Source organism: Etheostoma cragini, chromosome 21 (genome assembly GCF_013103735.1).
Source record: "Etheostoma cragini isolate CJK2018 chromosome 21, CSU_Ecrag_1.0, whole genome shotgun sequence".
In the NCBI taxonomy this organism is placed as follows: domain Eukaryota; kingdom Metazoa; phylum Chordata; class Actinopteri; order Perciformes; family Percidae; genus Etheostoma; species Etheostoma cragini.
In genome coordinates this window covers 5,306,015-5,319,799 of record NC_048427.1, presented here as the reverse complement: position 1 = coordinate 5,319,799, position 13,785 = coordinate 5,306,015, and the positions used below count along the sequence as shown (strand labels likewise).

General features: G+C 40.4%; 1 protein-coding gene across 16 annotated transcripts in view; it reads left to right on the top strand.

The window, feature by feature from the left end:
* Positions 1-13,255, top strand: part of LOC117936435 (calcium/calmodulin-dependent protein kinase type II subunit gamma) — a 39,896-nt gene extending 26,641 nt beyond the window's left edge. For 4 of the 16 annotated variants that reach the window (XM_034859432.1, XM_034859428.1, XM_034859429.1 and 1 more), the window contains 8 exons: positions 1,182-1,226; positions 1,398-1,452; positions 1,660-1,740; positions 6,278-6,418; positions 9,382-9,457; positions 9,658-9,752; positions 10,155-10,391; positions 10,641-13,255. In XM_034859432.1, the coding sequence (XP_034715323.1) occupies positions 1,182-1,226; positions 1,398-1,452; positions 1,660-1,740; positions 6,278-6,418; positions 9,382-9,457; positions 9,658-9,752; positions 10,155-10,387 (726 nt within the window). In that variant the 3' untranslated portion in view covers positions 10,388-10,391; positions 10,641-13,255. The remainder of the gene's footprint in view (positions 1-1,181; positions 1,227-1,397; positions 1,453-1,659; positions 1,741-6,277; positions 6,419-9,381; positions 9,458-9,657; positions 9,753-10,154; positions 10,392-10,640) is intronic. The other 12 variants (XM_034859442.1, XM_034859440.1, XM_034859441.1 and 9 more) reach the window with 5 other exon arrangements.
* Positions 13,256-13,785: the final 530 nt, after the last annotated feature.

Sequence of the window (13,785 nt, the reverse complement as noted above, 5' to 3'; positions counted from 1 at the left end):
CCCCCCCCCCCCAATAGTTGCATAGTAGTCCGTTGTGCCTCACCCTCCATTGTCACAGTCGCTGCTTGTCATCCTTCATCTACCATCCAGGAGGTGTTGCACCGTAACATTGCCTGTCTCAGCAGTTCCCATCCTCTGGCCATTTTACCCCCAAGGTGCACATGTGTAGAACACTGAATTCTAAATCAGTTTAACTTTTTGGAAACTTTAAAAAAATGCTCATTACTCTGAATCTCAGGCTGCACATGTGCACCTTTTTAAAAATTACAAGGCGCATGAACCTTATATGATTCTTAGCCTCTGAAGTGGCAGCACAGAGAACTGTAGACTCCTGGTTTAGCTGATATCCAAATAAGATGTAGTCTTATCCTGTAAAGACCTCTGTTATTCGCTTCTCTCCCATGCTTAATCAGCAATCCCTTATCTTTATCTTGCCATCATTAACATCCTCACTGACATCCTTACCATACTGCCAAACATAACTTAACCACTACTAGCTTGTTGTGATTTTAAGACACTTTATTAGCATGCATTACATATTACATCTTGTGCTGGTATGGTTACATTATTACGTGTTCTGGTAAGGTAGTGCTTCTCAATTGGTGGTGCAGCACTCCAAAGTAGGCCATGGGTCAGCCTGGGCAATATGGCTGAAAACAAAATCAGAATATTAATTAAAATGTTTCATAGTACATTGTGTGGTGATGTCATCACAATACAATTTAAGTATGAGTTGATCAACAGAAGATTTATCTGCAACAATCTTGATAATACAAACATTCATTGGTTCCAGCTTCTCAAATGTTAACATTTGCTGGTATTCGTTGTCTTCTATGAAAGCAAACTTTTCAGACTGTAGGTCAGACTACAGAAGCTAATTAAATATGTCTACTTGGGCTTTGGTAAATGCTGATGAGCATTTTTCAGAATGTTATAATATTTTCTATGCCAATCAATGAATCAATAAAATAATTTATAAGAAAATAAAGGTTGATTCATCTAATCTCCCTAGCCATGGGTTTTCTTGACAATTCAAGAGAAGATACTAATGTGAAGGAGAAGCAGTGTTGGGGGATCACCCCATGGCTGATGTAGAGTATTGGGCCCAGTTTAAACCCAGTTGAGAGGCACTGGTTCAGGATTCTGATGTGTTGGACTAACCGTTCTGTTCTGCATCTCAGGAATCTCAGAGCACAGTGGTGCACAACCCTCCTGATGGAGTTAAGGTGAGATGTGTGTGTGTGTGTGCGTGTCCGTGCGTGTGTCCGTCAGTGCATCCGTCTGTGTGTCCATCTGAAAGCCCGAGCATCACCCGGCTGCTGCACTCATGAGCCCATTGGACCTCAAAGCTCGATGTGTTAATTTGAGTATCTTTCTGTTTGTTTCTCTCAATCCAGGGATCAACAGAGAGCAACGCCACCAACGACGAGGAGGAAATGAAAGGTAGGAAAGGTACTAGAGTGTTTTAGTCCCATTTTCCAGTTCTTATCCACTCTCTTTCTCTGTCTCCCATCTAGTGAAGTGTGTGTATTTGACTGCAGTGACTGGCAGGTGTGCTGAGATTCAACAAGTGTCTCTCACACTCTTGACCGTCTGCCTGTGGTGTGTGGATGTATGTATTTATCGAGTGTCTGGCTGCGTTTTGTGTGTGTGTTCTAGCGGACAGTTCGGCGCTGAGTCAGAGCAGCGCCACAGAGGAGATGCCCCCACTTCTGCCCTCACCTCAAAGCTCACCTGCCAGTAAGTTTATCCATGGCAACCAGAAGCTATACGGTTGCCACTGGCAAGGACCTAACACCCCTACCCACCCAACCAACCCCCCCACCCCCACTCCCACCCTGGCTTTTTGTAGTCACTGGCAATCTTACATCTTTAAGCCCCCTCACTCTGATCCACCAAGCTTTTTTTGAGGGTTCCCACTGGTTTTGGAATTCGTGGAATATTGCTGGTTTTTATGTTTTTAAATTTTAAATACTACATTCAGGGAAGTCCAGAAAATGTTTCAAAAAACACAGGGAACATAGAATTTGATATTGTTGATAATTAGATTTATTAAAAGGATGATTCTGGTTTTATGTTTGTAGGTTTGCAGTTCATTCCAATTTGTATTAATGACATAGAACTCACCAAGGTAATTGCTGAGATCTAGCTCACTAAAAAACATGTCAGTCGGGGTAAGAAACACGAGAAGTCAGACAAGTTTTAAACAAATCCGCAGGTTCCTGTTTTCTGTTTGCCAATAACTAAATATAGCTTGATTTCACTGCTGATGATTTGGCACACATCTGGATATCAGTTCTTCAGAAGCTGGATTAAAATGTACCTGCGTGGGTGCCAGGATAGCTCAGTTGGTAGAGCAATCGCCCATATATAGAGGTTTACTCTTAGAATAAAATGGACCCAGGTTCAACTCCGACCCGCGTCCCTTTGTTGCTTGTCATTCCCCCTCTCTCTCCCTTTTCATTTATACAGCTTTACTGCCAATAAAGTCCTAAAAATGCCCCAAAACATTCTGCGGTTTATTCAGTTAGATGGCTCATGAACAAACATTTTTAGAGAAAACCCCCATATATGAACCCATTTCTAGGTACAAATAACTTTTCTTAGAGGCTTTAAATAGTTTAGAATGTGTAGGTAACTGTTAGTATAATTATTGCAATTTAGAGTGAAATACCTATACATATACAGTGGGGTTTGAAAGTTTGGGCACCCCAGGAAAAACTTTTTATTAATGTGCATAAAGAAGCCAAGAAAAGATCTCCAAAAGGCATCAAATGACAATCTGAAAAGATTAGACATTCATATAACATGTCACAAAAAGGTTTTAGTTCGATCATTTACACTTTTAAAATAACAGAAAACAAAAAAGGGCGTCTGCAAAAGTTTGGGCACCCTGCAGAGTTTATAGCATGCACCATCCCCTTTGGAAAGTGGAGAGCTGACAGCGTCATGGATTGTTCTCAATCATCGTCTGGAAAGACAAGGTGATGTCAGTCTTAAGGTTTTAAATGTCCAGACTTGCCCCAACAATCAGCACCATGGGTTCTTCTAAGCAGTTGTCTAGAAATCTGAAACTGAAAATAGTTGACGCTCACAAAGCAGGAGAAGAACATAAGAAGAGAGCAAAGCGTTTTCAGATGCCAATATCCTCTGTTTGGAATGTAATTAAGAAATGACAGTCATCAGAAACAGTGGAATTAAATCAAGATCTGGAAGACCAAGAAAAATATCAGACAGAACAACTTACAGGATTGTAAGAAAAGTAAGTCAAAACCCACGTTTGACTGCACGATCCATCCAGAAAGACCTGGCAGACACTGGAGTTGTGGTACACCACTCCACTATAAAGAGATACTTGTATAAACATGGTCTTCATGGAAAATTAATCGGATGAAAACCTCTTCTACGTCCTCACCACAAAAATCTGTGTTTTTTAGTTTGCAAATGAACATATGAACAAGCCTGATTCATTGTGGAAAAAAGTTCTGTGGACTGATGAGGCTGAAATAGAACTTTTCGGCTGTAATGAGCAAAGGTACGTTTGGAGAAGAAAGGGCACAGAATTTAACGAAGATAACCTCTGTCCAACTGTTAAGCATGGGGTTGGATCAGTCATGCTTTGGGGTTGTATTGAAACCAGTGGCACAGGAAACATTTCACGAGTAGAAGGAAAAATGAATTCAATAAAATTTCAGCAAATTTTGGACGCCATCTGTGAAATAGCTGAAGTTAAAGAGAGGATGGCTTTTGCAAATGGATAATGATCCTAAACACACCTCAAAATCAACGGTTGATTACATCAAGAGGCGTGAACTGAAGGTTTTGCCATGTCCTCTCTCAAGGACTTTTGTTAGGAAGGATGGGTGAAGATACCTCTAACAAGAATGGAAAGACTATGGCTGGCTACAAGAAGCATTTCCCCGCTGTTATACTTGCCAAAGGGGGGGTACAAGGTATTAACTCTGCAGACATTTGCACATGCCATTTTTTTGTTTTCTTTTATTTTGAAATTGTGAATGATGGAAATAATAATCTTACTTTTTGTGACATATAATACGAATGTCTAATCTGTCATTTGATGCCTTTTTTGGAGATTTTCCCATCTTTTCTTGGCTTCTTTATGCACATTAATAAAATGTTTTACCTGGGCTGCCCAAACTTTCGAACCCCACTGCATACACAACAAAATAAAACGGATACCCTTGAAAATAACACAAACCTTTTTATTCCAAGATAGAATAAACTAAGCTATAACTTGTCTGTCTGTTAAAGGAACAATGGAATCAGAAAACATAACATTTACCCCAATTAAGCAGGATGAGGATTAACAGGGTCATTAGCCTGTTAGCGTCATGCTAAGCCACATTTAAAGAACGTGGTCCAGGTCAGCAAAAATGTATTTAGAAGAGAAACCAGGTTGACAGTAAAATTATTATCCAGATGTTTGTTATAAACATTCATCACGGTTCACATACTTACTTTCCAGGTCAAATAAAATGTACCGTACTTATTGTAGGATTATTGGCAACATTTTGGGTGCACTCAATATCAGGTTTTACCTCCAAATGAAGTGGTTTTAAAAATCTAGCTAAACTGTTGGCCATAATGACATAAATGATGCTCCAGTCTAACTTTTGCGCTCCTAATACCTCTAACAATTTTTACAAAATAAAAAAACTGTATACCTCACTGCATGAAAGTCCTTTTAATATGGTAGAATAAGGCCGGGGACTGCTGTGGCACTATAATCTGAACCGGCAGCCCCTCTTTATGAGGGATAGTGGAACAGTATTTTGTAACATCCATATAAACATCCATGAACATTTATAATATGCGTAATTTAGGTCATGTTCTTTGTTCAATTATTTTGAGTGCAATATTGTTGTAACCAATCAGCCAGAACTACAATAATAACCCAAGTTGCAATAACCCAGAATATTCCTTTCAACCGTGATGCATTACCCGGATGCATTTTACAATTTGTTACACATAGAAATTGCAGATGGTCATTTCCTGCTGTCTTAGCCATTAATATTGTAATATACCTCCTAAGAGCAAAACTGCACCTGAACTGCTCACCCCCTGGACCCAACTTCACTGTGCTCAGAACAACTTTTCTTTTGTTTAGAGACGTCATGGAATAACTTTTGTATGTCACAGAGACATGTTGACCTAATTATGGAAGGCAATAAAAGAAATGTCTTGACATTTTTAACATCAGGGCCACTGTGGGAACCCTGAAGAGTGTGTGTGTGTGTGTGTGTGTGTGTGTGTGTGTGTGTGTGTGTGTGTGTGTGTGTGTGTGTGTGTGTGTGTGTGTGTGTGTGTGTGTGTGTGTGTGTGTGTGTGTGTGTGTGTGTGTGTGTGTGTGTGTGTGTGTGTGTGTGTGTGTGTGTGTGTGTGTGTGTGTGTGTGTGTGTGTGTGTGTGTGTGTGTGTGTGTGTGTGTGTGTGTGTGTGTGTGTGTTGCATCTATTCCCTTGTCCTCCTAATGTGACAGCTTCAGCTTGAGGAGGCCTTGCTTACCTTGCAGCTGTGTGTCCTAAACCGGCCCTACAGGCCCTTGTCTGACTTTACAGGAACCATGCACACCATAGAGCATCAAGTTCCTCATTATCCTTGCATTTTCTCCTCCATTTCTCCTTCTATTCTGTTATGTGCTTTACTCTTCTCCATCATTTTGTCTCCTTTTCTCTCTAATACTTAATTCTTCTCCACGTCGTTATCTCACCTCTTTCCCCCTCTATACTCTCTCCTCTCGTCTCTTGACCTCTTGTCCTCCTGCTCTTGTCAGACACACCTGCACTAAAGGGACAATCTGATCTCTTTTCTTCTTGTGTCCTTCCTCCCCTCCCACCGTCATTCCTGAACATGCTTAGTTTGCCCACAGGCAGACTGGGTGCTGCAGTTTATCAGGCGAGGCTTTGTTAATGTATACGAGCATTAAGAGTAGAGTTAATGGGAGCAGAGCAGGCAGTTAAATAACTTCCACATCACAGAGCATCACAATCAGAGCTATACTGATCTCGCTTCCAGCTGCCATCCTGTTGTCATGCTACACATCTGCAGTCTGTCATTAACCCACACTTAAACGCTTTGTGTTTATTTCTCACTAATTCAGACAGCTTTGGCTCGTGCTCAGTTTTGTGACTTGTTTTTTTGTGTGTGTGTGACTTGTTTTAGTGTGTGTGTGGAGTGTGTTTCTTTTGTTTTTTTTCTGGCATCTTGTCATCCATCCATGTGTTTTGTATCTGTTGACCAACCGTTATGTGTTTCAGTTCCACCGCATGACGTAAAGCGCATGGCATGGAACAGCACGGGCAACAGCTCCTGCCTTGACTCTGAGCTCTCACAGTCCTCCATGTCTACTGCTCCATTAGGGAGCAACACTGTCGCTGCTAAAAGCAACACTAAGCAGAGTAAGAACACAGTCTTGACTAACTGACCTTAGCTTTGCCATCTACTCACTTGTAGCTGTTGAAAACCTTGCAAACCTCACCTTGCATCTCTGAAATCGCAGTTTTTTCAGAGATGAGGAAAGCAGCCTGCAGATAACGTAGGGCTGGGCAATATGACGATATACTGTATGTTGTCAAAACAATATAAAACTTTTTTTATATTGTTTCTATCATGTGTCATTTCTTAACCTTTATACACTTTACTCAACCCTTGTGTTGTCTTCCAGTTGACTATCTAACTTGTTGTCCTCCTGGGTAAAATTTTGCTTTTTTCACTACAATTCACCCCCACATACCTCAAGCTATTACTACTAGTTTTACACTTTAGTTTGAAATTCATGGTCAATCAACCTCATTTATATGAAATTGTAGTGGACAATCACAGACTGTCAAAAAGGTTTTAATTTTTTTAATGCCATAACATTGGAACACCAAAGCTTTAATGAAAGTAGTAATCTGACCTTTCATTTTACTTTCATTAAGCATTGTATGGAAAAATCCATGTTAGTTTGGGGCAAATTGCTAAAAGGATTCCTAAATTTCTGATGTTGAAACATTGAAAACAAGTCAAATTTGACAACAGGAGGACAATAGGACGGTTGAGAACTATATATAACTAATACAAAATATATACATACATACATACATACATACATACATACATACATACATACATATGATACTTTTTAGCTTCAGTGTCATTCATTTTCAATACTGTCTACACAAATTTATATTACTTAATTTATAATTTAGCCATGTTTTTTTTCTAGATTCAGATTTTGCTTTACTTTATTTTGTTTTCCTTTCAGTTGTTTAATAAGCATTGCCAACGAGTACTTCTGTGCACATGACAAAAAAAAGAACCTTGCACTTTCTAGTATATCGCGTTGTCAAAAGATTCTGCTGGCCAAACTACGTTATGGCAATATTTACTTCATTTGGACGACACTATACGTTCTGATCCTTGCACGTTATGTTGATTCTGCACCAAAGTTTTTAATACGAGGATTACACTGACGAATTATACCTCTTAATACTCATTTAAATGCTCTTGCGGCTCTTTAGAATGTTTTTTTTTTTTTTTTTTTATTCCATGGTGTTATAGTTCTTTCTTTCGCTAGTCCAAATCATAGACTGTATAAAACTAATTGAAAGAACATTTTCTGTGTTACAATTACAAAAGAGACCAACATGCAACTTATATTGCAGTTAATCATCTTTGGTGTTACTGGCACAAGTCTCTTTCGGATTGTAACAGAGACATAAAATGGATTTTATTCTTCAGCTGCAGGCGAGTGCAAGTTTAGCAATAGCTAACAAAAAGAGAAAATAAAAAAAAAAAAAATGTGGGGCTTGGTTAAAGCCAGTTCCTAACAGCGTATTTGAAGCCTGTTGCTTTTTATGCAAGAAAGCAATTCAACTAGGAACGTTGGGTGAACGGGTGCCACAGTCTCATGCAAAAAGTGAGAAACCTCTAACTGCTGTGAAGGGTCTGCAGCAAACAATCAGCCAGTTCTGCCATTTATCTGGCAGCTCCAGCCCCGGCCCAGCACTACCTCCACGCAACTTCCGTAAACCACCTCCGTTTTGCTCTTGGATCAGAGCCAACACTGAGTGTAGCGGTGCTGTGGGTCCTTAACACTGGATGCCAATGAGGAAATTAGGAAATTGTATCTGACGATGTTTCCGAACTCTGACATTCAGCGTGTTTGTGTTTTTTTTTTATGTTGTGATATAGGTCTTTAAATTGCATTCATAATGGTCTTTAAAAGTCTTAAATTTAACTTGTTGAAACCTGCAGAAAACCTTTTTTATAGATTTGTTGTTTATAAAAATGCCAAGTAATGTCCTCAAGCAGTTGGGCACTGTAGTTTTACTGAAGCAGGAGGAAATGGTGCATTTAATGGGGACTATTTTCAGCTGTGGATTAATACACAGTTGGCGCTTCAGTCACTAAAAAACCGATCTAAAATGATCGCTGGTGTGTTTTTATTAGTCTTTGAACAACAACAATGGAGCTCTGAGGTACAGAGGAATACTTGTTAGTAGGATCAGTACTAGTAGGGACAGTAGTAGTAGTAGGGACAATTACAGTATGTAGTGTTAGAACTTTTTGTGTGATTTCATTGAAGTTTTAAAATGTGTGTGTGTGGAAAAGTTAGGCATCATAATACTCATATTTATGAACAGTAGATATATGGATCATTTGGCACAACTAGGCTTCTGATTGTTAGGAGATGTTAACGTAAGAAGCGGTTTCTCTGCTGACATGATTAGTTTTATTTATTTATCTGTAAACCTAGTCAAAGGCAGCCGTGAATATAACACACTACATACAGTATATCTCTTGTCGTTTGATTTTAATGGAGCTTCATGTTTTTTTTTTTTAATGAACATTGTCTTGAAAGTTAAAGTTAGTTTATGATTGATCTTAAAAGTAGGTTCTTAATTCTTATAAATTGTAATTCAAAGTCCATTTACTATCTTCCTGTCGAAGTATGGCAGGTTGTCATGGAGATAAGAGTTGATAACAGGCGCACACAAAAACAACGTTTAACTGCTTCTTTAGTTCATTTTTTTTGTCTAAGCCTGTTTACATGCAGGATTTGTAGTTGTTTTGGTGGCAGTGTGTGCTCACACAGCAGAGAGTAGTGTTTAGTCAGTTTTTGGGTCGAACAGAAGGTGAGAAGCAGAGTGACAGACAGCGATGCAGTTAGGAAGCTGCTCCGGGCCGAGTGATGAGGTTAAAGAGGAGCGTCGAGCTGTAGCTACACAAAGAGAGCCTGAAGGGAAGGCAGGAGCTGGAAGTGATGAGAGAAAATGTCATCAAGCAAAACCACCACACAGTTAATTGTTGTCTCACGTCCTAACTGGCTTCTCACCATTTACCATCTGTCTCTTTCTCTCTCTTGTTCTTTCTGTAGCTCGTAAACAGGAGATCATCAAGATAACAGAGCAGTTGATTGAAGCGATCAACAATGGAGATTTCGATGCCTACACGTGAGTACACCTGCACGTGTATAATGAAATGCCGGGGAGGAATCGGTGCTTCTGCAAGAAGGGACATTTATGTATTGGGACAGGATTCATTAGAGCTTTGTTCTCTCAAGACTCTGTTTCTCTTTTCTGATTTTCCCTTATGTCTTTTCACCTACTTGTACTTTCTCACCATCCGTTTCTTTCTCGTTGCACTTTCTCAGGAGGATTTGTGATCCTGGACTTACCTCTTTTGAACCCGAGGCCTTGGGGAACCTGGTGGAGGGCATGGACTTTCACAAGTTCTACTTTGAAAACTGTGAGTCTCCTCTTCCACTCTCACACACACACACACACACCAACACACCCACATCACATCCATCTATTTTAATCTGCCAGCACCGAGAATACCACCCAGTTAAAGCTCAGATAGGATGAGGATCACCAGAAAGAGTAGTCAGTTTTTTTTATTAGAAATGTCAAGTAAATGTGTCAACTTACCCAACGGCATCTAAACTGTCCCAATTTGGTAAACTCCACAGTTAATCTGCTAAATACTTTAGTTTAATAATAATTTGGTCTATAAAACATACCTGTTTAAGTACCTGTCACTTTACCCAAGCACACTTAACACACAGTAATTAAGCAATGTAATGACTTTTTAAGCAAAATCTGTCTGGTTTTTGCATGATAAATTTTTTCGGTCTGTCCCTATTTATAGTGTTGAGCAAGAACAGCAAGCCTGTACACACCACTCTGCTCAACCCACACGTGCACCTGATCGGCGAGGATGCCGCGTGCATCGCCTACATCCGGCTCACACAGTTTGTGGACACCACGGGCCGCCCTCGTTCCAGCCAATCAGAGGAGACCAGGGTGTGGCATCGTCGCGATGGCAAGTGGCTCAACGTTCACTTCCACTGCTCAGGAGCACCTGCTGCACCACTACAGTGATCAGGTAATTGACACACACACACACACACAGCTACACACATAGCTTCCCACAAATGGAGCCCATTTTAAAGCCACCATGTGTAGAAATTGAAAATGTTACACGTTTTTTTTACCTAGGTTTGGTAGTAACAAGTTAAATTATAATACATCATTTAAGTTTAGTCTATCTTAAAAAATGAAATATTTAGATTTTTTTGGTGTTCTAATTGAGCCTTAAATGACAATCAGGCCTGTTTCCTCCTCTCTCCCCCAGTGGTCCTGAGCCTCCAGTCTACTGGAGTGTATGTTTTGGGGGGCAGTTTTTTTCAGCGAGCGTGTTTAAGAGGCACGTCCTCTGCGTGGATTGGCTAGTGCCAGGAGCCCGGCCGGGCAAGATCGCATCCCTCTCCACGATACCAACCAATCCTGTCCCCCCTTTGACCTGCTGGGGGCCGGCTGAACACAAGACACCGCCCCCAGGGGATGATGCATGCATCTGGCGCCTGATTGGAGGGCGAGTCTTTGCCCTCTGTCCCTCCCCATGGCAGCCATCTTTTTTCTGCCTGCGCGAGATGAGACGTCCTGCGTGAGGAGAGGATTTACAGTTGAACTTGTGACAGTTTATGAGTATGAGTTATGAATATGCTGTGTAAATTATGACTAGATGTATCAGAAACCACCAAAACCCAACCAAGCATTTATATTCACTGTCTAAAAATGGAGGAACAGAGGGGAGTGTAAGGTTAGCAGCTGAGATTTTGGACACATTTTTGGCATTCTAGGGATGTCGGGTAGAAAGTTCTGTGCTTGTTACCCGGACGTTGATGTGGGAGATTTTCCCCATCTGAATTCTATAAAGGGGGAAAAATTCAAGTCTGCTCAGTGAAAGAACTTGATGGCAAGAGAAACTTGATATCAAAAACATGAAGCACCAAAGTGTAGAACTTTAGGCTTTTTATGTATTTTTGTTTGTGTGCTTGTTTTTCCGACCGAACGGAAAGTCGTGTTGTTGTGGGATTGGGTGGGAGGGCTGGGGCGTTTTTGTTTTTGTTGTGTTTTTAGTGTCCTGTTCCCTTTGCGTTCCTGTGAATAACCGGAGCCTCTTTGTTTTTAGGTTGTTGTTTTTTTCTTTTTGTCTAACTGATCCTATATTCAAGGATCCTTTTTAAAAGCAGCTGAGTTTTTAAAAAGAGGGATTGTTTTGTGCAAGTGTAAAGCTAACCTCCGCGTGTTAACACGTTCTGTTGCCTGCAGTGGAGGGAGAGAGTGGGCCGGGATCGGCGTCTGCGTTTTGCATGTTTGCCCGCCGCCTCTCCCTCAAATCCCTCCCCACGTTCTCTCCTTTTTTCTCACTCTTAAACCATTCCCTCTTTTAACCCTCCCACTCCTTTTCTCTGCGTTCTGCAAGGGCCTGGTTTGTTTATAACCACTGTGTAATAACAGTGTATGTATAGATATATGTAGAAAAGTGTAATATATGTACATGTATCTAAGAGACACTCATCCTGTGCATCTGGGAATCACCCCATGACCTCTGTGACCCAGATCTAGTTTAGGAACATTTTCCTCACCGATTTTCAATTTGCTTCAATTCTCCTCCTTTTAAGTACTTCCTTAAAATATTGGTAGCTCTTGATCTTTGATGTCAAACAACACTGAATAAACACACTCGTGTGGGCTACCAGCTCCAGTCCCGCGGACCTAAGACTGTTTTCAGAGACGGGGGAATAAAAGAAATAACCGTTGAAAAAAGTTAGACCCATTAGCTCAAAAAGAGTTTTTGAACATGAAGACCTTCGTCATAGTGTCCTTAACTCCTGATCCCACAATGCTGTGAGCTGTCTTTTCATATCATACACACATACACACACACATGCACACACACGCCAGGTGGTGTGTTTAGGCTTTGTAACATATCTGCACCACTGCTGTGTGACCATGGTGCCACCCCCTGCTGTGCTGCTTAATTGTCTCCATCCATCCGCAACAGTCGTATCTAAACTCCCCCACCACCACCACCACCACCCTCCTCACCCTCCGATATCTCTCCCGTGTACCAACGAGTTCTTGCTCTTGAGATGTTTATTTGTACCTCTCTGTCGTTTCTCTGTTTCTGTGTTACTGGTTTGAGTTTTTCGTTGTCGTCGCTGTTGCTGTTAACTTGTCGTTTGGTAATTGGCCGATCTGCCAAGCTGGAGTTCTGCACTCTCCCTCACACAGAGAAAAAAAGGGAAAAGAGGGAAGAAGTAAAGACAACACAAATTCTAGATTGAGTGATTATAGATTGATTGAACGGACTAAATTATTTATTAATGTAATCTATCCCTATGTGATTTTAAATCTTGCCTGCTCAGTTGAGAGGAGTTTTAAAGCCAGAGAAAAAGTTGGTGTTGGTGTGCAGGTTTTTAGGACCTACACTGTTGAATCAGAGCTGGAGACCTAGTTATATGCATGTTTCAGTTACGCATTTCTACCATGTACCTACCTGAATAAGGATGGAGCCTAGTGTTAATATATGATATTTGCATCTTTTGAAATAAGAATATCCTCCATCCAGAATGTTTAATAGGTGACATGAAAAATATAAAAAAAAAAACGCAAAATTAAAAAAAAAAAAAAAAAAGATTCAGGAGCCGTAGCTTGGTATGAGGCCCTCGATGTTAGCGTTTTCCCTGCGTTGTAATGATATACTATTGGGCTGCGCTTTCTCCCCCAGCCTTCACGTGGATGCTGGAGTTTTTTTGCATGATCATGATGTACAATGAAATACAACCATGAATTGACGACTATCAAGTGTTTGTCTGAGTGTTAGTTGGTCTTCATCATAGCTTTGTTATTCTTCGAACTTGGATCTTGGAAGTATTTAATAAAAATACTATTTCAGCACTGTTTTATCTCTCTCGGCTGGTTTATTTTGCTAAACACATTCTTTTCATGTCTGATTTAGTTGTTATACGGAAAAAATTTTGTCTCCAACAAATAACTTACTGGCAAGGCGTCCCTTCCCTGGTAATGTGCTCCATCCATCCCCCGACCCCAAAAACCTGCTAAAACAGTTTTTTGTTCACCTTGGGTGCTTTTTTTTCAAAATACTTTGATAAATGACAACATAACAGACCTTTTTTGGCCTGTACATTTTTTATCTGTTCAGCCTGGATTTTGAGAATGTTTCATCAGCAGACTCTCGACCTGAAATCACCAAATTTGGAGCTAATAGAGAAATGCAATACACTTTTCTGATTATGTAACACTGCAACATTGATAAGTCATGCTGAATCTCTTCTCATGTAGTCTCTTCTAGTTTGTTTCAGGTGACATTTAACATTAAGTTGCTGGCTCAAGCAAAAAAAAATTTAATTTGAGTAAAATAAGCACAAATAAAACTGGACAATGTTTCTGTTGGTGCCTGTATGCTTTGA